The sequence below is a fragment of the Dermacentor albipictus genome, chromosome 4 (assembly GCF_038994185.2).
Source record: "Dermacentor albipictus isolate Rhodes 1998 colony chromosome 4, USDA_Dalb.pri_finalv2, whole genome shotgun sequence".
Taxonomy (NCBI): Eukaryota; Metazoa; Arthropoda; class Arachnida; order Ixodida; family Ixodidae; genus Dermacentor; species Dermacentor albipictus.
Window position 1 is genome coordinate 142,282,635 of NC_091824.1, and position 22,805 is coordinate 142,305,439.

At 44.1% G+C, this 22,805-nt stretch overlaps 1 protein-coding gene across 2 annotated transcripts in view; it reads right to left on the reverse strand.

Moving 5' to 3' along the window:
* Positions 1–22,126, reverse strand: part of LOC135915433 (isatin hydrolase-like) — a 358,063-nt gene extending 335,937 nt beyond the window's left edge. For both annotated transcript variants that reach the window (XM_070537693.1, XM_070537691.1), the window contains exon 1: positions 21,960–22,126. In XM_070537693.1, coding sequence (XP_070393794.1) covers positions 21,960–22,078 — 119 coding nt within the window. In that variant the 5' untranslated portion in view covers positions 22,079–22,126. The remainder of the gene's footprint in view (positions 1–21,959) is intronic.
* Between the last annotated feature and the right edge of the window lie 679 nt (positions 22,127–22,805).

The following is a 22,805-nucleotide window of genomic DNA, read 5'->3' on the forward strand; positions in this document are numbered from 1 at the left end:
AAAGCTTCCTCTGTTTTAGAGCCAGAACGTACAGGTTGGTGCCATAATGCGGACGATGAGCTTGCTTGCTCTCAGAATGTGACGCAATGCTGTTTGTCATTACAGTAAGGAAAGTAACGCTAATGCTCGCTTTAAGTAAATCGTTTACTCGCTAATTTGCAGTAACAGTAACAACAAAGTGGAACGGAGGTATTCTAAGAACGAAGGATACGTGGGTTTCCCTCGTGACCTAGCTTTGCCCTTGTCCGGTATGGCTACGGTGCGGCACCACGTACCGAGAATACAATGACCTCATTCTGTCAGCAAACGGCCTTGTCAGCAGTAAATAGAAGAAAACGCATCTTAAGAGAGAAAACAATAGCGCAATTTGTAACCTTCCGGTGACACAAAAAAGTTTTGCTTGTGACACCACAGTTATTTAAGCGCACGCTGGCTTACGTTGCTGCGCACACGGAGGCAGCGGCTTTAACGCAGCGTACGAGCAGTTCACATGCACTGACACAAAAAATTACTACAAGTGCAATATGCATCTTTTTGTCATTTGTGTCTTTCTGATCTTCGGAAACCAGCGTTTAATGGCCGGTAAGTTGTCGTGATTTTATGCTGTACATATCAACTTATTATATGCTTTACAACGGTAGTAGTGTGTTAGGATATAATATAAACCAGCCTCGGTACGTTAAACGAAAGTAATAATAGAGCTTGCAACTTTTCATTTTTCCTGGCAGCTAAGGGTACAAATGTACGGCCTGGTAACAGCGCGAAACTGTGGCACGGTCCGAATATGCTGCCACCCGTGATGCTGCATGAGCTGCGCTAAGAGTAAAAAGCTCACAGTCACCTGAACAAAATATATTATAAAGAATATTTTTTTCTGGGTACCGAATGCAAGCGGATAGAGCAATACAAGTTTTGTACCTGTGCTAAGATGGAGATTACAAGAAACGAACGAAACCTGAAGAATGATGTATTACCAAGGCTCACCCAATAGATCCAACAGCCAAGAAACTTTGAAGCAATCATTTAGAGCAGGAATTTGTGAAAATTAGAGGAAGCTGCCAAATGAGCATCAGATACTTATACAGCAAATCTACGCATACTGTCATTCACTGGTGCCTACGGCCGAGAGAAACCTCTATTTCGAAGAGGATTATTGCAGTTTTTTTCGAACTCAGAATTCGAGCGGACATTGCCTTGTATTCTTACAGCAAGCTCCTGCGGTCAGAGCCGGCACTTCATGGCGAGAATCGTAGGAGGAAGAGATGCGATGGCAGGAGAGTTTCCATGGCAGGTATGATCGCACGAAAAAGAGCTACAATCTCATTCCCATTGGTAAAGACCAACAAATTAGCCACGGTTATTGAAAACGTTATTCACTTCGGGACGACAGGAGATGCCGCTGTGAACAAGGTAACATGACAGAACGTTCTTGGCAAAGGGGAAGCCGGAACAGCAAATACTAGTCGCAGACGCCTTTTACGTACGCACTTGTTGCGCAGCTGTTCTATGTGCTCTTCCACAGCTCCATGTTTGAAAACAACCTTACAAGTAGTTCACATACTTGAAGCCTTAGTTTCTCTATCTATGAAGAGGATTATTTAGCACAGCGAGAAAGCTATGAATGTAGTTATGAAGTGAGAAAGGCACGTGCTTTCTGACTATTACGTAACGTCACCTTTCGTTAATTTGACATAAGCTAATTCGTATGGACATTCAATGCAACAGTGCCCCATATATTCAACAGACGCCCCAATTTCGAATGCGCATTTTCATGTGGATTATTAGAATATTCAATCTAATCAAGCATCCACTGAACCTTAATTGACGGATATATAAATATATAAATAGAGAGAGAGAGAGAGAGAGAGAGAGAGAAAGAGAGAGAGAGAGTACATTGTAAATCAATTGAAAAGAGGTAGCTGTCACCAGCAAACAGCGACAACTCTTCATCTGTTTATCTTTAAAAAAATTATTGTTTTATGTTGCACTTTGAGCGGCGTCCGCGTTCTTGAAGCATAAGGAATGCGCCGTTGGTTGAACTGGGTAACTGTATTGTGAAAGTGGGGCCAGGATAACGTAACGATTCTATTCCCACTCTTTCTATTTTGGCGTTTCTTCATGAATGGTTCGTGTGGCGGCCAGACTTCATTCTCCCCATGATTAGCTGGTTATGAGCATTGGATGATAAAAAATGAAATTGAATCGAGCGAGTGGAATCCTCACACTACTTTTTTTTTATTGCGATGAAGGCTTGCCCTTAAGGCATAATTCTTGGAGCGTATATGTGTATTATATGTGTGCTGTGAGGCCTGTGTTGTGTATGAATTGAAGCAGTGTTTTGTGAAATCTGTTGTCATGTATCCAGTGGTCATAGCTGGTCGTCACACTGTAGCGGAGGCCGGCTTGCAGTAGGAGACGCGAGCGTTCCGATTGTAAACCCGTACATGTCCATATTAGGTGGTATGCATCTGATTCCACCTCAGGAACCGAGCAGTATGGACACGTAGCACCCAGTGGTAAATGCGACCAGTTCCACCTTGAGGCAACAGCCGGTGTAAGGGCCACCCCGGCCCGAAGCTATACCGATCGAGCCCGACCAGACAAGCATGCTCTAAGCATTATATCAACCAGAAACACTCGTGTTGTCTATGCACTGCTACGCTGCGTCCTAGTTTGTCGCAAGTTTTTTATTCGATTTATGCGATGGAAACTAATAAAAATGGCAATAATTAATCGTCTAGAAGGAGGCTGTGACTTAACACATCTTTGACGTTGCATCAAGGTGAGCCTCGTCTGGAAAGGCCAACACTTCTGCGGCGGTAGCCTGATCTCTCCGAATGAAGTTGTGACGGCAGCGCATTGCGTGACCAAGTGAGTCCTTTCAAACATTGATAGAGGCAGACCGCATAAGGAAATAGACATTACTTGCTGCCAGGAAAGAAAAAAAGAAAGCACCATCGCAAAAGAAAATGTTTTTCAATCTATGCATTTAGGTATTCCGGATGTGGATGTTGTACAAGTAAATATTTTCAGCAATGCAAGATGTCTCTTGTTACGCTTACCACCGTATGCAGAGATGCATCTTGACTCAAAGCCCGTGCTTGTCTTGAACTAAATGACGCCTATCGTCAACGTGCCGAAGGAAACCTTAGTTGTTGCCACTACCCGCTAAGCATACCTATCGCCTAAACTAAGAGTTCAAACAATACATGAGGGTAGCTGAAGAACGATTTCGCAGATTTTCTGTGGTCCTAAATGTCAACAAGCTCTTGTATGTAATAATAGCACGAGTCAGCGCTAGCAATAAAAGATGATTCACAGTTGCAAGAAATCAACCCCAATTAGCGCTGATTTGCTTATACACTGAAAGGTTTCCTTTATCAGGCGAATCAAAACGCTGTGGAGAAGTTGAAAGGCTAAAAATTTGTATAACCATCTTTAGTCAGGTGGGCCTCCAGAGAGCATTTTCGAATCTCCAAATATGCATACCTGTAATATCTACACAGCACAAAGGAACAGGATAGATTGCAAGCTTGATGGCTTGGCAGAAAACCAAGCGTGCGTTATGATCAGGTATAGCAGTTTCTCAGCGATTGCTTAGGCGGCATAAAAGCGAGGCGGTGGTGTCACCACGAAAGAACCTTTACTGCTTTTGCTAGGCCAACTCAATAATCACATATGCATTTTTATTTTAATACTGATCTCTCGAAATCTGACAGCCGAAGTGAATTTTAAAAAAGACAGTATTTTGTAACTCATTTAGAACTTCAGCCCCGACAAGAAAAATAATTTCACTTTTTTTATTCTCCAGTTATACTTTGAAAAATTTAGATGTCATCGCTGGAGCGCAGTATCCCGCCAGCAGTCAGCTGGAGGACAATTTTGTTCAGAAAAGGAAGGTCAGTATTTTTTTTTTCTTGAACGTACGGGTAGACAAGAAGTTTTATAAAAAATTGGTTTATGACCTTTTACATTCCATACACATACGCTCGATAACGCGCACTGTTACAGGAGTCGCAAGTAAGAGTCACTGCATCTGGAAAAATGGATTGGATTGGATTGGAGCCAACTTTATTTATTCCTGCAGTTGAGCGCTCGAGCGCCCCGACGAGGGCCTACGTATTTTAGCTGTATTGAAGTCTATTGATCGTTGACCAAAAATTGCCGATAAACTGGTTGGTCTTGCAGGAAACAGCGCACACTTATGTATTATAAGTGATCAACGATGTGGTTATATGCGAAATAACCACGCTTAAACAAGCAAATCACAGCGCATCATGCATAACACACGCGGCTTTATTTCTCGATTTGATCGAAGTGCAATTCTGCAATATCTAGAAAAGCAACAAACAAAAACAGACTTATTTACTTGCGATTGCGAATAACATGTACTCGTCAAACTTTCTCTTTAAAAGACCTTTTAATGTTGGCAGTGCAACAGGTTACAGTCTTGAAGTATATATTGTTATGTTTGTCATAAAGGCAATGAGAGTTTAGCCGTAACTGCAATCTCACCGGGCACTAAGATATGACTTTTATTCTAAATGCCACGGAAATGTTGTTGCTTTAGATAACTGCTTGGCAAAAACACTATGTTTCTCTGAGCTTAAGTAGTACAACTACGGCTGGTCTACTGACATGAGGCGTTCGAATTTAAGGTAGACGTCTGCAACAAGACAGCGGCGAGGCATCTGTAGAAAAGCTTAAGCCACAAACACCAAAGTCTCGAAGGACAAACGCAGCGATGGAAACATAACTTCTTTACAACGATACACCGCACGATTAAATCCGGGAATTCAAGTTTTTATGTGCTGCGTTCACGCTTCGCGTTTATTTGAAGTGGTGAAGTACGCTGCCGCGAATTTCAGCTTACTAACGAAACACTCGCAGTGACGTTTTCCAACAGAAGTATACTTTCGAAACCTGTGCTGAACTGAGCGCCACACTTGTGTGTTTCTAAAGCAATTAGCGAAATGTACAGTTTTAACGATGAAGCTGACAAATTTTCTTTCCTTGCTAGGTGAAGAAAGGATTCAGGCATGAAAACTTTTTCGGAAGATACGGCCACCAGAAGTACGACATCGGCCTCCTGAAGCTGAAGCAGCCGTTTGACTTTGCGAAAGCCAGTGGACACATAGGGGCTATCTGCTTGCCACCGAAGATTTACAATGTCTCTGGGCTGTTGTCCATATCCGGATTTGGCTGGCGAAAAGAAGGTACAGTGACAATTCAGATCTGTTGCCGATTAGAGTTATGTAAACAAGGAAGGACTTTAAGTGCTTTATTGAACGATGGGGACCAGAAACTATTGATCTTGTAGCGAAATCCGAGTACCAACAAAGCAGTGGCTGGCGGGAGATCTGCTTCTAAATTTGTCAGAGTAAAAACGCGCATCAATGTAATATTATGGATCGCCCAACCTGTCAGAAGTAGGCACGTAAATATTGTGAACTTTCTCGGGGAGGTATACTATATTTATAAGAGAGAGGCGCACTGGTTATATCAGCATTGACAAACGCGCAGGGAACAAATAAGCCGGGAGCAACGTTTGCCGAGCAATAGTAGAGTGCTGTACTCGCGGTACGAATACATACTTCCTTTGAAACAAGTTGCTCTTATATACTTATTTCCACTATACTGAACTGTTAACATCAGGTGTACAGCTCAGGTTACATAGATAGCTGAAGGTTAGGCAGCCACAAATTTTTTCCTTGGTTATAAGCCTGTCGTTATAGGTGTCAATAATAATAATAATAATAATAATAATAATAATAATAATAATAATAATAATAATAATAATAATAATAATAATAATAATAATAATAATAATAATAATAATAATAATAATAATAATAATAATAATAATGTTTATTGCCACACAATATACAAAACAACACAATCAGGCCGGTCTAAGCCTTTGTTGGCTTGTAGGACCGTGCCAATAAATAGGTATTATTAATAATAATAATAATAATAATAATAATAATAATAATAATAATAATAATAATAATAATAATAATAATAATAATAATAATAATCGCCATCTTACAATAATCGTACATCAGAAGGCAGGTCCGTCAAAGCCAAGGAAGTAGCTTGCGTGACTTGGCACTGCAACAACAATTTTTTTAAACTTTCGTTTCGTTGTTGCCGTAAATATATGATCAGGTAGGTCACTGAATATTCCTGGGACATAAGCATACCTACTAGCTTTACCAAACCTTGTGTTGCAGTGCGCTAGTATGAAACGCGCACTGTAGCGCAGTTGCGCAATAATAATAATGCACTAATTTGTGCAATAATACTAATACTACTAATAATTATTAAATACTGAGGCTCGTTCGACAACGAGAGACTTAATCCGACATGCTTATTTTTATCGCATCAGGTCTGTCACACTGAAAGCCGTAGCCGTCAATTGATGTTTGTCATGGTGACGGCCGCTACCAATACTTCATTATTTTTTTCAGGATTGTCCGCTAGCACGCTATGTTCATTTTACGCTCTGAGCACAAAGCTGCAGGTGCAACTCCTGGCTTTAGCGGCCGTATTGCTACTTACATGGAATGCAAAAATATTCGCGCCACAAGCTTTCTGTGCAAGAAAGGTCCAACAGGTCAGAATTAGGGCTCTTAAACCACATCAGCTATTATTAAGTACTATTTCTATAGCTGTTCATTTCATCCTTGAGAGAGAGAAAAAAGAAGGAGAAGAAAGTAGCGATGTCAACCGGACGAGAATTGGGTTTGCTTTCATACAGGCTGGGCTTAAGGGATAAGCAGAAATGGAAAGAGAAAAGAGAAAGAGAGAGGGTGAAACCAGCGTGCACGCATGAGGATGCACTGAACGACTATAATCGGGCACTGAGGCCGGTGCACTTGAAAAACAGCGCTCTAGTGCACGAATAGCTGTTTGCGCCAGCGACGAAATGTGGCCACGGTCGGAGTATCTTTCACTCAGAAAACGATTCTTCTGATATACCCCGACTTGTTGTGTTTCAGACGGCAACATGTTGGCGCCAGTGTTACAAGTGGCTACGATGGCTGTGCTCCCCAACTCTACCTGCGACAAGGCCTACGGCGGCAGATTTCATCCGGAGACAATGTTCTGCGCAGCTGATTTCGTGAACGGACAAGACTCGTGCAAGGTACGGTATGGAGTGAAAGAAAGTCCGAAATGCTTTCCCCTCCGCTGCGCTAAGACATGTATACGCTTTTTGAAACTCAGAGACGGTTAATATATATATATATATATATATATATATATATATATATATATATATATATATATATATATATATATATATATATATATCACACGTATACACACGACTGTGGTCGTGTGTATACGTGACCTGTGATCTCCTAAAAAAGCCTTTGCACTGTGGTAATCGCAGTTTAAACCATGGATCCGGGACTTCAGGGTCTGTGTTCGCAAAAAGGTTCTTAAACCGTGGACTCCGAGTTCGCGCGCCGGTGGAGTCTCGGAGGCCACACCTAAACTAAAGGTCTCCGTAAGATCAGATGCGAGCCAATCGTGATGTTGCGCATATTATTATCGAAGACGGCCGGCCAACGTTAAAAGCGCTTAGGAACAAAAAGTTCGTGAATTCAGACCCAGATCTACATTTGAGCAAGAACATCCTGGCAACCGCGCCACGAGATGTCGCCCACCCTTAGCAATCCTTGCATAAAAATTAAATACGCTTTCAAAGTTCAGTGAAAGTTCACGGTAATTTGACTAGTGGTGAATAGCGTAAGGGCTATTCACCACCTCGGGCCTCCTGATCCGCCTAAACTTCGCTTTTGCTGGGCCACCTCCTAAGGTCTATCACCCGTCCACTCCTCCGGTCGAAGCCACTGGGCCTTCCAGGCCGGGCTGCTCCGCTGCTGCCGTGGCGACCCTCTACCTTTCTCCCTCCTTCTATCTCCTTCACTCCCATTACCCGCCCCTGCTGGCGCTGAGCCGTGCTCCCGCAAGGGTTGCAGAAGATAGTGCCAGCCTTTCCTCCTTTCCCTACAAGAACCGCTTCTCTCTCTCTGCGAATACAGGGTGACTCCGGAGGGCCAGCAATGCAGATGCACGCAGGACGCGTCGTTCTGGCCGGAATCGTGTCCTGGGGAGAAGGCTGCGGTCGCAAGGGTCGGCCTGGAGTCTACACGAGGGTCTCCCAATACCTGGACTGGATCGAGAGTCACCGGCACTTAAGCTGATACGTGCATACAAACCGCGCAATATTCAAAGCATGCCAGGAGAGACCTTGTCGCGCTATTATACGGCTGAAGTTTGATGTAATTGCCAGGTACGGCCAACTCCGTCATACTCTCGCAAATGATGGGTGTTGCGTAAAGGTAATATTCAGCTACGCTGGGATACCAGATACACGCTCTCCTGCATGGTTGCATGAGCCTGATTTCGCAACGCAGTGAACTTTGTGCCTTAAAGGTCGTAGCACAAGTGAGCATCACAAGTGCACTGGTCGTTTTACCCTGGGTTGAGGAATTTCGGATCCTGCTGCCTACCCTTATTTCGCGGTGTAAGAAGCCGCTTAAGAGCAATGTAACCCTCTGCAAAGCATATTTCTTGCTACGCAGAGAAAACAATGGTAATGCATGTAGTGCACGGATGTGACTTGAGCAACATGTTGGTGCGTTAGAGCCCTGCTATGATGCAGACGTTGTGGCTCCAAAGTTCCGAAAAGATTGTAATAAATATTTCAGTACGTTATCCAAAGTGTATCTGTTAATTCTGACAGCATGGATATGAGATTTTTTTAATTGAGTTGGTATATGTTCATTTACTATATGTTATTGTTTATACCAGTAGTCGTACAGTGGCCAAAAATGTTACGAGCGTTAGTAAGGCAGGGAAGCACAGTCACAGGAGAACTGTAAGAGATTAACAGTTCACTAACAATTCACTAAAGAACATGATGCGTGGTGAGGTAGTTGATTTAGTGACAATGGTTTCTCATTTCATATGCCTACTGGACAATTCATGGCTTCTCTGCCACTGTTTCCACTCCGACCAATGTCGCCGTGGCAATCCAGTATGCCTTGAATAGACTGGACGACCGGCCCTTTACCAAAGCAATGGTTCTGAGGGCCTGGCCTCACAGCTCATCAGCCTATAGAAAGCCAAACGAGCTCTTCTACAGTACCGGAAAGCGACAGATCTGAATGTTTGACTGGAGAATTGCTACGTCTTTTCTAGTACGTGTGATTAATCTAAACTCTTGGATTCTCTATCTCTTTCATTCCCCCTCCCCACTTGTAGGTTTGCAAAGTGGACAAAGCTATCTTCACCTTCCTGCCTTTCCTTCCTTCCCTTTTTCTCTCATGGTTGCAATAGGTCAAATGTACGATCTGTCGAATGTTATGTTTATATACAGAGAAACCAAAATTTATGAGCAACGTTATTGTCAGACATTACAAACGGCCATGTTTCCTACAGAATGCGAGTATGCTGCACATAAAAAAAAAAACTGCTCGCCAGGGTGCCTCCAAACGATTGAAGGAGCTGTGAGTCGTATAATTTAGAAGTGATTATTTACGAATCCTCACGAAAGTAACCAGTATAACGAACGCGCGGAATCAGCAAAAGGAATGCTAATCGGCGTTCTTTAGTTGTAAGTTTATAGCGTATCTGACAGGTAGTCTCAACGTTGAGCCTTATCTAAGTAACAAACATGCTGCTCAGTCAAGTGTTCTAGAGCAAATTTCTTCGCATTTAGGAAATTTTGGCACCCAAACGCGCGAAATCATTATTTTTAACTTGCCACATTTGTTAACAAAGTGGAGCGTATAGCGTGCAAATTTCCGTCTCACGTCCCTCGCCGACGCTAACGCATCTGGGGCCGACGTGTTAACGAATAAGCACTTCTGTAAGCGCTCGTTGCCACTGACTGGTCCTGTGCGCTAACAATATGTCCGGTATCAGGATCGGGTGGAATTTGCTCAAGCTATAGCGCAAGAGTTCCTTGTGTATACGGTCCCCGATTCTAAACAATGAACCTCATGGGAACGGCACCTGGAGTCCACACCGTCAACTTGTAACCCCATTTCCAGATTAAAATAAACCTTTGGCGTTGCACTGTCGGCATAAATGTGAGCAAACCAAACGAAACCAAACTAAGGAACTGCAGCTGCAAGCGAGTCGCAAGCGGTGCGCTTCACCGGGATTTCGTACGCGCTCGCGATCATGTAGGTCTCGTGAGCGGAGGACGTGTAGAGGAGAAGGGAAGGGGGGTGGGGGGGTGGAAAGGTGTGTGCGTTTGCATCCAGGCGCGCGACGGAAACCGGAAAGGCACGCTTGCGGGAGGCCTGCATAAACGGCTGACTATAGCGGGGAGGGGGGGCGCAAGGGCGTCGGAAAGCGATTATGCGCGTCCACAAACTCGGTCAGCCCGCGCGCACGACCGGATGCGACTTTCGATCGCTCGTCGAGAGCGAAAGTGTAAATACCCGTATTTGCATACGTCCGAAGAGAAAACGGGTAACTCGGCAGGTCTCCGTTGTCCTTATTTGATCTTCCTTCACCGTACCAAGTCGGTTGGGCTTGCACTGGTACTCCTGATGACAGTGTTAGGAGCGTTGGGGATAAAAGTGGTCAGATTTAGATCATACTGTATCTTCAGCAAGAAGTGCATGCAGCAACGTACGTTTGGAACCGTTTCAACATACCTAGCTCACTGCGGAGCAACATAAGGCATATATCGCAGGTCATGTAGTACATCACAACAAATACACGGACTCAGCATTTCAGTACTTAAGTGATGCTCGGTCTGGTCGGACGAAGGACATTATTCTTGCGCAGGCTCTGCAGGAAATATTACCTGCCCTTCGCGGTTACTTTTATCTGTCTATGCACGCACTGGCTAACAAATTGACCACAGGAATTCAAGAGAATGCAGTATGCCGTGCATGCACAAATCCGCATAAAAATTGCTGAGTCACGCCAGAATTTTCTATTTCAACTTAGTATACTTGCTCTAGTTTTGCTAAGCCACGCCAAAATTTTCTGTTTCAACTTATATACCTGCGCTAGCAGATAAACAATAAGACCGAAAAAGAAGTTCCCAAAACTAGGATGAAAAATAAGTGAGCAGTATGTAGGTTTGAGTATTACTTCGCCTGCAGATATGTAAATAAACGTAGTTGGAAGTCAGCGCTTCATGTACATAGCTGCCACAGGCAAATTGGCGCCACACTCTCGTCCTGGAGAATTAACACCGTGTGGCGGTGAACTCTGAAATTTTCAGCATTGCTGGCAGTGATCTAATGATGCATGCCAGGTTGTTTTTCTAGAATGAAGCTTTCTTTACGAAACCTCCCAGGTTTTGCAAAACATTCGTCTCATGGCTGCTGGGTTCTGCTCTCTTGCCGAAGAGCTAACACTCAGGATACCACTCCCATCGTAACTACCTTTACAGGTGCTTTGGGTTTTGCCCTTGCTTTTTACGGAATTAGTCGGTGATAAAAAATGATAGCTAAATATCCTAATCGCACAGATATAGGTCGTCTATGAGGACAATTCCCTTAATAAAGCAGACCTTCATTTGCCTTCTTTTCTAGGGTTTCGGGTTTGGGGCATGTGCTTGTTCGGTATTTCGTCGAGTAAAGTGTAGTTTACATTTTCACTATCTCTAGGATCGGCCCGCTCTAGTCAGCGTGCCGACCCTGGATGCAGTGTCACAGCAAAGAAAGCCATCCCGGAAACAGTATAGAATGCGCGGTCACGTTGACCACGCGGTGGAATACTCCGCGTCGTGTGGCTTCACTGGCCGGCACGTAATCGATATGGGGCAAAGCTCTGTGCAGAATATAGTAATTTGCATGAAATTCATTTAACCTTTTCAGAAAAGCTCCGCTTCTCAAATTCCAACATGAGGTGTATCTGCATTTTTTTGTTTACTACGGGTACGCTTGTTTTCTAAGCCGCTTCTTCTTCGTTAGCGCAATATTAAAAGAACAGGTAAAATGTGTCCGTGACCTCTTTTCCTATCATCTTAGTGTATCTGCATGAAGCACCTTGCATTCATTATACAGGCTGTTTCAGTGAACACTATCATTTTTTTTTTATTTTCTGGGGCAGATAGCGCAATTCAAGTCCTTGAGCTGGTCTACTCGAAGAGGTGGACGTTACTTGCACGAGAAATTGAAATACATAATCGATGAATTAACAAAAACTCACTAATTAGGTTTTTAACTAGTTACCTTGTGGCACATATTGCATTTTACCAATTCTAGTGGATAAGACTGCAAGGCATATCCACTTGAAAATAATGGTGTGAATGACACCACTAACTAGATACGTGCCGTCAAACGCGGTAAAAATGCACTGTCGTTCCACTTACTTCCTTAACGAAACGTCGTTTTATGCATTGAAGCACGAAATTATCTGGAACGCCAATGTATTATTCCAAAAAGTTCGGGAATTGATATGTCGAAACTAGTGTCATCTTGAGAATTCGTTCCAAGTGGATCCGCCTTGCGAATTCCTTGCAGCTAGAATTTGTAAATTGCAATATGTGCATGGTGTAATTAGCTAAAAACCTAATTAATATTCTTTTATTTAGTCGATTATGGGTTTTAATGTTTGTGCAAGTAATGTCCGCCTCTTCGTGTAGACCAGCTTATGGACTGGAACTGTGCTATCCGCCCCAGACAATTAAAAAAAAAAAGAAAGTGTTGGCTGAAACACCCGGTATTGTACATTGCCTTCAATCATTTTCATAGTTATCTCATCAACCATTACCTAAAATATTTATTGGGAATATGAAGTCAGATGCATGTGGTTTATTCATATTCTTACCGGCTGCATTGGAAAAAATTATTGGAAAAAATTGACACACAGTTGATCTATACCGTTTGTAGTCACAGACGACGAAAAGTCCCCGTGAAGAGTATTTCCAATGCCGTGAGATGACATGAAAATCCTAACAATCCATCCAACAATGTTGCATCTTGACCTCTGTGTTTAGACTAAGAAAGGTGGCTCTTACCATAATACACATGAGAAGACAGTTAATTTGTTCATGCTTATGGAGATGCTGCTTTACACATGTATAACTGTGGTATATATATAAAAAAACGGGGGTTGGGGCACGTTCGTAACATACCGGTTGATAATAAGAACCGACTGGAAAAACAATTATGTCCCTGAAATGTCGCTGGTTTGCGCCCTAGCCGTTTCAACAAGCTGCCAGCTGCCGCGCGGAGACACGTTAGGCACAGTTACTGCTACTGTACGATGCCAAAAAAAAGAATAATAGTAACAAAAAAAAACATCGTAAGAGATCCGAGCAATGTGCAAGACGGCTTTCGGAACTTTCAAAAACTAACCATCGGTATTTATACGTAGTGTGCCGAAATAACTCCCGTCCGCCACGGTGGCTTATTAGTTAAGGAGTAGTGTTGATGAGCACGAGGTTTCGTGTCCAGATTTTTGCTGCGATGATATCATTTTAATGTGAGCTACACGGGAAAACGCTCCTTTATACGCGGATTTCTGCATTGAAAACATAGCAATTAATCAATAACTTAGTGACTGAGTCATGTAGTAACCCAAAGTCATGAACACGCCTGGCCCATTGAAGCCAAGGAAAATGAGAGACGTGGATGCGAATCAAGAAAGCCGCAGGAAAGCAGCACAGTGCACCTGGTCGAAATCAATCAATCAATCAATCAATCAATCAATCAATCAATCAATCAATCAATCAATCAATCAATCAATCAATCAATCAATCAATCAATCAATCAATCAATCAATCAATCGGGCCACTCGCCAAAGCATACTTTTTTTCTGGAGCTCTCCTCCTGCCCTCGTTATTATAGGGATATTAGTTTGTGCAGGCGTGCCGTATTGCGCAGTAGCCGGCTTGGTAAAGTAAATTTATATCCGTCGACATTTATGAATTACAACTGTCACGAAGACTGACCTTTATGTTTATTATGCTTGCTTGTAAAGCGAAACCTAGTGACTGGTAATCCATATTGCAATTTATGTCCACGCCCCGGCACGGGTCTCGTCCTCTGCTGATTCGACTGATGTGAAGGAGCAAATAATGGATACTTTATGGAGAATTAAACATTGGAGATAGTTAAAAAGAGGGATATCTTAGTGATAAAATACAAATAAAAAAGTGTGCGGAATAAGGACAAGAAAACAGATGTTACTTCAGCGACATTCATATACTCGTAACACATTTCTGAAATCCAACCAAAGCCTTCCTCCCCCCTGTGGTGCCTGCGACAGCCTCAAGTGAGAATTAAACATTGGAGATAGTTAAAAAGAGGGATATCTTAGTGATAAACTACAAATAAAAAAGTGTGCGGAATAAGGACAAAAAAAACAGATGGTACTTCAGCGACATTCATATACTCGTAACACATTTCTGAAATCCAACCAAAGCCTTCCTCCCCCCTGTGGTGCCTGCGACAGCCTCAAGTGAATTTTGATATTCCTGGAATTACAAAAAAGTCCAATCATCCATCGCCGGCTCTGAAGCAACTTACACTCCTATTACTGCACCAGACGTATCATGACCGCATACACATATATACCGATGGTTCAACCTCACCTACCAGCTCAACTGCCGCATTCGTCGTTCCAGCCAAGAAAGTTACAGTTAAATTCAAACTGTCGCACACGACTACATCTACATCGGTAGAACTTGCAGCTCTCCATGCCGCTATGATGTACATCACCGAAGAGCCAACAGAGAAATGGGTCGTATTTTGTGACTCTAAGGCAGCCCTTCATAGCATCAAGTCCGCGTTACGTCACAGAACTTACGAGCAAATGACATCTGAAATCAGGGAACTGCACCACCATGCTCTGGAAAGAGGACACCACATTGTATTTCAGTGGATTCCTGCTCACTGTGGCATCGTCGGCAACAACCTAGCTGACAAGGCTGCCCGGTGTGCCCACGAAGATACAAAGACGCGTCCAACACCTTTGGCGAGGTCGGACGCTGCCAGAGAACTTCGCCTACTTGCGCGAAAGAAGTCCCAAGATCTCTGGACATCAAGTGGCTTCAATTGCAGATTACGTAAACTGGACCGCACGCTACGGCTACAACTGCCATCTAGCCTTTCCCGCGGCGAAGCAACCTTGTTGTGTCGCTTGTGGTTGGGAGTGGCGTTCACGAACGCATACTCCTACCGTATGGGAATGGCCGAGAGCCCGATGTGCGACTCCTGTGGGTGCGAGGAGTCCATCGAGCACGTATTGTGTACCTGCCCTCGCTACGATGTCCAACGCCTCTCTCTGCGGGCAACTTTACACAGACTAGACTCGAGACCGTTCACCGAGTCAAAGATACTCGGACCATGGCGGCCACGGCGGCCGCATTTCGATGGGGGCGAAATGCGAAAACACCCGTGTGCTTAGATTTAGGTGCACGTTAAAGAACCCCAGGTGGTCAAAATTTCCGGAGTCCTCCACTACGGCGTGCCTCATAATCAGAAAGTGGTTTTGGCACGTAAAACCCCAAATATTATTATTATTATTATTATCGGACCATGGCCACAACCGTCACTGGCTCGAAAAGCGATTCGTGCACTAGTGCGGTACTTGAAGTGCACGGGCTTAAGAGACCGCTTATAGTGTCATTGTGTAAGATGTCCCTCCCACATGTACTCAGTGCTGACTATCTCCCTTTCGTCCTCTTTCTATTCCCCTTTCCCCCACCCCCAGTGTAGGGTAGCAAACCGGATGCTGTTCTGGTTGACCTCCCTGCCTTCCCTACCCTTGCTTTCTCTCTCTCTCTCTCTCCAACCAATTTTTGGCCTATCCCCCTCAATGGTTAAGTGCCACTGCCTTTAAGGTTATCAACATCAGCGTCCAGTTCGCAGCGAAAAGAACAATATACTGTAAGAAATGACGCTCGTTTCGGTTAAATAAAACTCAATAACGTCACAAAAGAAGAGAGCAGCGTGGAATAGATGTGCAAGATGAGACGGCGCCTGAAGCCCCCGCGTGCAAATTAGCCACGTTACGGTTCTAGCAGAATGCATATTTTAGAACATATACTCCGCGAAAGTAATTAGCGAAGCGATGAGTAATCACTCGAGAAATTCCTCAAAATACAGCATGAGCCTCTTAATTTAGCTACATTTAAACCTCTTTGATGTAGCCAAACAGCAGTTCTTACGTTATGATAATGGCGCTCCAATCGCGTATGGCGGATTTAATTGCGTATGGCGGAAGAAAATATAGGCTTTTTTACGTTTCTACTCTTTCTGCTTCACACTTCCCATTGTCTTCTTGTACATCTTATGTTCGTACCTTTATTCGTAAGAGGTCCCCATACAGTGTACCACTTCGGTACGTCTTTCTGTTTTCTATGCTGAATTCACAAATCTTTGTGTTCACATGAAATAAACTGGAACTCAAAGCACATCTACTCCTTGGATCGTGAACTGCTTCTCTGGTGGTTGGAAAGCGATTTCGCGCAGTCGCTATCACAATTATTTCTTTGCAACAATAATTTTCTGCCCACTAGTGAAGTTCAGACGCATCAAGCACACAATTAAAAGAAATTGGCCTACATTATAAAACAATATTAAAGCATTCAACTTGCGTTTATCGGAACCAATGGTCTCAACCAGAGAAGAACTAAAGCATGAAGAGAGAGAGAGAGAGAGAGACAGAGAAAGGGAGAGAGGCAGGATACAATATAGGCCTAATGCCCTGTTTCAAGCATGATTACCTCACTTTCACACGCTAGTACTTTCACACGGAACAAAGTATCGAATTCGGCGCCGGCACTTTCACGCTCCACTTACGGCCCACAAAGGCGGCCGGCTCGCGGGCCACGCGCTCGCATCCCAGCGCACGAGCGCGAAATTCAGGAAGTTATGCGAGGGCGGGTGCGGAGTGCACTGGGCTGCTCTCAAAAAGCAAGCTGGCGCCGTCATTGATGCCTTTCCCGTCATGTGGGCTACGCTGCTCTTCGTCGCCGCCGCCACCGCTGGCGCGGATGCAGCAAACAGCTCCGCAGGTAAGCCACTGTTCCATAACATCTTTTTTTCCCCCCGTGTTTTTCCTTTTTCTACAGCGATGACTGTTACAAAAATTGGACGTCTCGTTATGGTAGTAGTTCTTTAGTAATTGTCGTCTTAAGAAAAATAAGACCATCATGATGATGACGTAGATGAGATTAAACAAGGAGATGGAAGAATAAACACCCCAGCAGGCATCGAATTCGGGACCGTCGAAAAAAAATCGTATTATGAGCTTTAGCGTCAGAAAGCAACACCAGGAGTATGAGAGATGCTGTAGTGGGGGACTACAGATTAATTTCGACCATTCGCGCTTTCTTCTTTATTGTGCACTTAAATATAAGCACAAGAGCGTTTTTTAGATTTCGCCATCGAAATGCGACGACCGCGGCCGGGAGTCGCACCTGCGACCTCGTGCGCAGCAGCAGCACAGGATGGCCACTAAACCGCAGCGGCTGTAATCTAGAATTTCGCGTTGTGAAACTGACGCTGCAACCGCGCGTGCCTTTGGTGTATTTTTTTCCCTTTAAAAAAAAAAAAGCGAGCACTAAGACAAGTCCTACGACAAGGTTTCAGTTTGGGCGCGGATTTTACGGCACACGAGTCAAACAACCACGGAGGTGAAACACCTTGAGCGATTACAGTATGAAAAAATGAAAAGCAGAGTAAAAAAAAAGAAAGAAAGAAAGCATTTAGAAGAGCTTGAACTTGGCCTATTTGGTATTTACTGCTGTGGGGAAAATTTAGGGGATTCAAGGTTTAGTTTTGTGAAATAAATGTACAGGTAATGATGCTTTACAGCCAACAAAAGATAATTGAGAGACCTACGCATTGTCATGTCATTGTTAAACAATTAGGCCCGGCTTATCTGCAATGTACGGCGTATCATGGATTTCACATTACCAACCACCAGTGACTTGTCATTTCGTCCTGATTCAGTCCAGTGCGGAGTCGCCAGGGACATTCAATCAAGAATCATTGGCGGTTCACGTGCGAGAGAAGGCGAAGCGCCATGGCAGGTGAGCTATGCACCTACAGTGTCTACACATCACTGACAGGACCGCTGTAACAAGGCTGTATTAGATCTAGGATATCACCGGATATACTCCAACTGTTTGAGATTAATCGAAATCTTAAAGGTGCATTCGTGATAAAACCTAGATGATACTTTCTTATATGAGACAACGTGTTATGGACTATCACTGAATATTCACCGAGGTTAGCACATGTTATCACAGCTTCATGTCTACTAAACGTTGTTGTGTACTGTGGACTTCGCGCGTACCTCAAATGCAACAGCGTTTGACCTAGAATGCACGTTGAACGCCGTGAGCCCAAAACCAAAAGCCTACAGAGGTTAATAATATTAATAATAATAATATATGGGGTTTTACTTGCCAAAACCACTTTCTGACTACGAGGCACGCCGTAGTGGGGGACTCCGGAAATTTTGACCACCTGGGGTTCTTTAACGTGCACCTACATCTAAGTACACGGGTGTTTTCGCATTTCGCCCCCATCGAAATGCGGGCGCCGTGGCCGGGATCCGATCCCGCAACCTCGTGCTCAGCAGCCTAACGCCATTGCCACTGAGCAACCACGGCGGGTCCAACAGAGGTTTTCAAGCAGCTTTGTCTCATGCTCGATTGAAGGTGTGAAAAACATAATTGAAATCTTCTTGAAAGGTTGCGTGTCTAAACTTGTACTTTTCTCGTCTTTCGTTAAGGAATACGCACAATAACTAAACGCATCCACCAGCATTGTATGCTATCCTTGATGATTATAAAAATATGAGTTAAATATGAGTACACCATGCAAAGTATCATTTACTTTAAAAGTGCTTGTATGTGAATAAGAATTGAACGCTTAATGCGACAAATTTAGCTTTTGTCCGCGCAATATCCGAACTTCTCAGTCAGTATGAGTCCATGACAAGCGCTAATCGATTGTCCTACAAATTCACCAAAACTCAACGACGACATCAACAACAAGGCCCAACTTGCGTAGATTAGGGAAGCGATGCACTTTTCCATGCTCAACATTGGTTCCAGCTTCACTTTTTACGAAAACCTCCAAAACATTGTTTTGTTGAACATTGGCACCGAGTGTATTCGGATCCATCTGCAGCGCTGTTTGACTCATATATGTGTTCTATATGCAGGTGTCCCTTCAAAGGAATGGTTACCACTTCTGCGGTGGCTCAATAATTGAACCTACGATTGTTCTGACCGCTGCACACTGCGTTCGCAGGTGAGTGTGACGCGCGCTGTAAGTGATTAGCGAAAAATTGGTGCATCTTCATTTTTGAAAGCGTTTACTAGCAGCAGAAACGCTATTCGCAAATATTTTGCTTAACACGTAGCTTTTTTAAAAATATTCACCAATAAGCCGCACGAGTGAATGAATTATTCAGACTGTGAGTTTCATATTTCAGCAGAAATATTTAGCCTGGGATTCGCTGCTTGCAAGTTTTCTTAACCGCAAGAGAAGAGCTGAGCAAAAAAAAAAAAGGGAATAGATCACTGGACTTTTGGTAAATGCAAGGAAACAATATCGTCCTATAAACCTATTGGATCAAGAAAGAAAAAAAAAGTGCTTAAATGTGCATTATCAAATGCTCCAATACGCAGAAGCCTCGTTCACTCACACACAAAAAAAAAACGTACATTATAATTTTTATATAAGCGTCTTATTGAGTTTTCAATGCATATTTGGCTTGGTGTTTCGCGAGTCGGCTTTGATGTTCCCTGTGACAAACTAAAATGTTACTGCGACGTTGAACTGACGCAGGTTTCCGAATGGCTTCACGGTCGTGGCTGGTATTATAAATCTTGGAAAAAGAACGAGTCATTATCAACGCAGAAATGTAAGTAAAACACAGAAAGTCGCAATCTTCGTCAATAGTCACTAGATCGCGATGGCGAGCATTTCATGCGTATACAGGGTGTCCCTGATAACGTTAACCTAGCTGTTAAATGAGAAAAATTATTGGAAAAACCAAGTGCAAGATGCGATTTCAAGACCTCACACACCCTCACACACTAAATTTTGTCGCCAGCTCGGTTTCCGTCCGCATTTGGTCACTGTACAAGAATACACTATCACTAAAGCGATTAGAAGAGAGAGTGAGAGTTAAGACATAAAGGAAAGGTAGGGAGGTTAACCAGACAACCCGGTAGGCTACCCTACCGTAGCGGGAAAGGGCATTCAAAGAGGAGAAGGAAGAAATAAGATCATAATTTCCACTCTACGTCCACAAGCGTGCATCACTGAGTCAGTCACAGGTGGTCATACAGGCATTTCAAGAAACGCACCAGCGCCTTTGTGGCCTTGCACATAGCAGGCACACGAGGCAACGGGCCCAAGATCTTTGTGAAAGGACGGTCGTTTAAGTGCTCCAAAGCGATTAGAAAATTGTAGTAACGGTCACCGTGCGATGGATCTTTCGGCATTCGCCCACAATAACGAGAATCCGGCGCCATATCGTGCAGGTGTCGAGCATTCGACGCCATCCCAAGTTCGGCACGGACGGAGCCAACCACGACATAGCGCTGCTCAAGCTGGGCGAGCCGTTCGACTTTGAGGGCTCCGACGGATACGTAGCACCGGTGTGCCTGCCAGACAAGTACCACCGCATGGAAGGAAGCGTCACCATCACCGGCTGGGGAAGGACCCGTGAGAGTAAGGAAAGCTAGGTTGCGTGCCCCCGCATCCACGTTTGGTTTTCCGTCGTGATTTCAAAGGTTTCCTGCTGCGGAGTCTGTTAGAACTGACTGTCTGCTGGGAAATGGGCAAGCAGCTCCTCTTTGGGGAATGCTTCTCCGGTGGAACTAACCTCCAGTAATCGATTCTCTGGGAGCTTCGCAAAACAGGAAAACCACGATAGTCACGAGGCTTTGAAAGGAAAGCGTACAGTGCTCAAAAGCCGAAACTCGAATTCCGAAACTACTACAATCCGTGCTTTCGTTTACAGGTTCACCTGCGCCTGTAACAGCGGCTTAATTCAGGCTCCTAAACATACGCTTGGCACTACTCCGTGCTCAGAAACCGAGTGCAGAGCGATAGCACGTCGCACTTCCATTTAATTACGCGTAAAAGGTGTTATTTGCTGTTTATTGATGTTATCGTTTCAATTTTTGAGCACTGTACTTCATCTCCATTGCTGCGGCTGCCCCAGCTGCACGGACCGATAGTCTTCCTGACGGTTTGGCATTGGGTGCCCAAATGAAAGCTTTCTCGGGCCGGCTGCCTTTGGTAAAAAGAACATACACACTTCTCTCCCGCTGTTTAGACAAACTTTACGGTGGCTATAGCGCATGTTCACGCTGCCGTAATATGAATTACGTTGTTGGAAACCCATGGCGTCTGCCCTGGATACCCAGGAGACGAACGTATGCCCCAGATCATTCGCTGCATGTAATGCTTTCACTTTAGGATGACGTAACATTCACTTCAATTATTCATTGCAGCGACAGCATTTGCCACATTTCTATCACCGAAAAGGCCAGCGAACTTGACAGCTATCTGACGTTATTACAGCGCGCCGAGAAATATTGAGGGATATGAACAGATGCTGAATGTGGAACAGCAACCTCAAAGCGCTCGAATACAGTTTTGGCGTAGTAGGGGGGTGGGAGCTAGTCAAGCTGCTGTTCAGCAGCTTTTTCTTCCATCTCACCAGGTTTTGAACAAACATGAAATAAATCGTATTTGTATTTGTAACAGAAAGCATGTGGTGTGACGTTGATCTATAACGTACATTACGTAAAACTCACTGGCGAAATACCACATAAGGTTAAAACAAGCGTTTAAGCATTAAAGAAACTGTATTCTGTGTCAACCACAGATTACGATAACATATTTTTTTTTCTTTGGTTTGCAGCCGGAAAGATATCACAGGACCTGCAAGTGGTGACAGTCCCTGTGGGAAGTGACCTCTTCTGCACTTACCAGTACAGCCAGTTGATCACACTGAGCTCGCTATACGACCGAAGGATCATGTTCTGTGCCAGGGCGCTGCTCGGAGGACGAGGGTCCTGTAAGGTGAGTAGACGAATCGGGCAGATCATGCGTTAACGAGGGATGCTTAGGCTTATGGAACCTAATGGCACGTCAGATGGTCCTGTAACAATACCTAGTTTGCATGTGACGCCACGGGTGCAGCTTCTTGCCGTCCTAGTACGCAAGCGATGACGTCAGCGCACCATATTATCACGCATACGTTGTTGTGCTTTGGTTGATGATCGTTTTTTACTGAATTATCACAGCTTTCATGCTGTAACGTTTCTCTTTTAGGTAGCTTCTAGACATGCTAGTAGGCCAAGATGACGGCTACGATGACTGGAATGCAAAGGAGCAATAGTAATGCAGCATAGGGAGCGCTATCACATGGTAGCCATCTAATCTTGTCAATTAGCGATAAAGAGAAAATGATTAATGGCAGAATGGGCGCAGATGTTAGCCAGAGGGCTATGACTCTCGTATGCTGCTCCGCGATGAGTAAGGAATGAAAACGACAGACATGGCAATGCACAAGAAATTAAGCGGGGATATCGCGTGGCACAAAAGCCTAACGCTCGCCGCTTAGAAGGTCAGATTATGCCCACAAATGGCACGAGTGCTCTGCTCATGCTGCATACGCCAAGAAGCTCCAGGCTTGTTTTTTTTTCCTGCAGTGTCGTGTACAAAAATTGAAGGCGCAGGAAAAAAACCAAATAAAGTCTCACTTCGCTTGGCAAGAAAAACAAAAGAAACCTTCCAAATTGATTTTACGTGCTGTCTACGAAGTTTCTACCA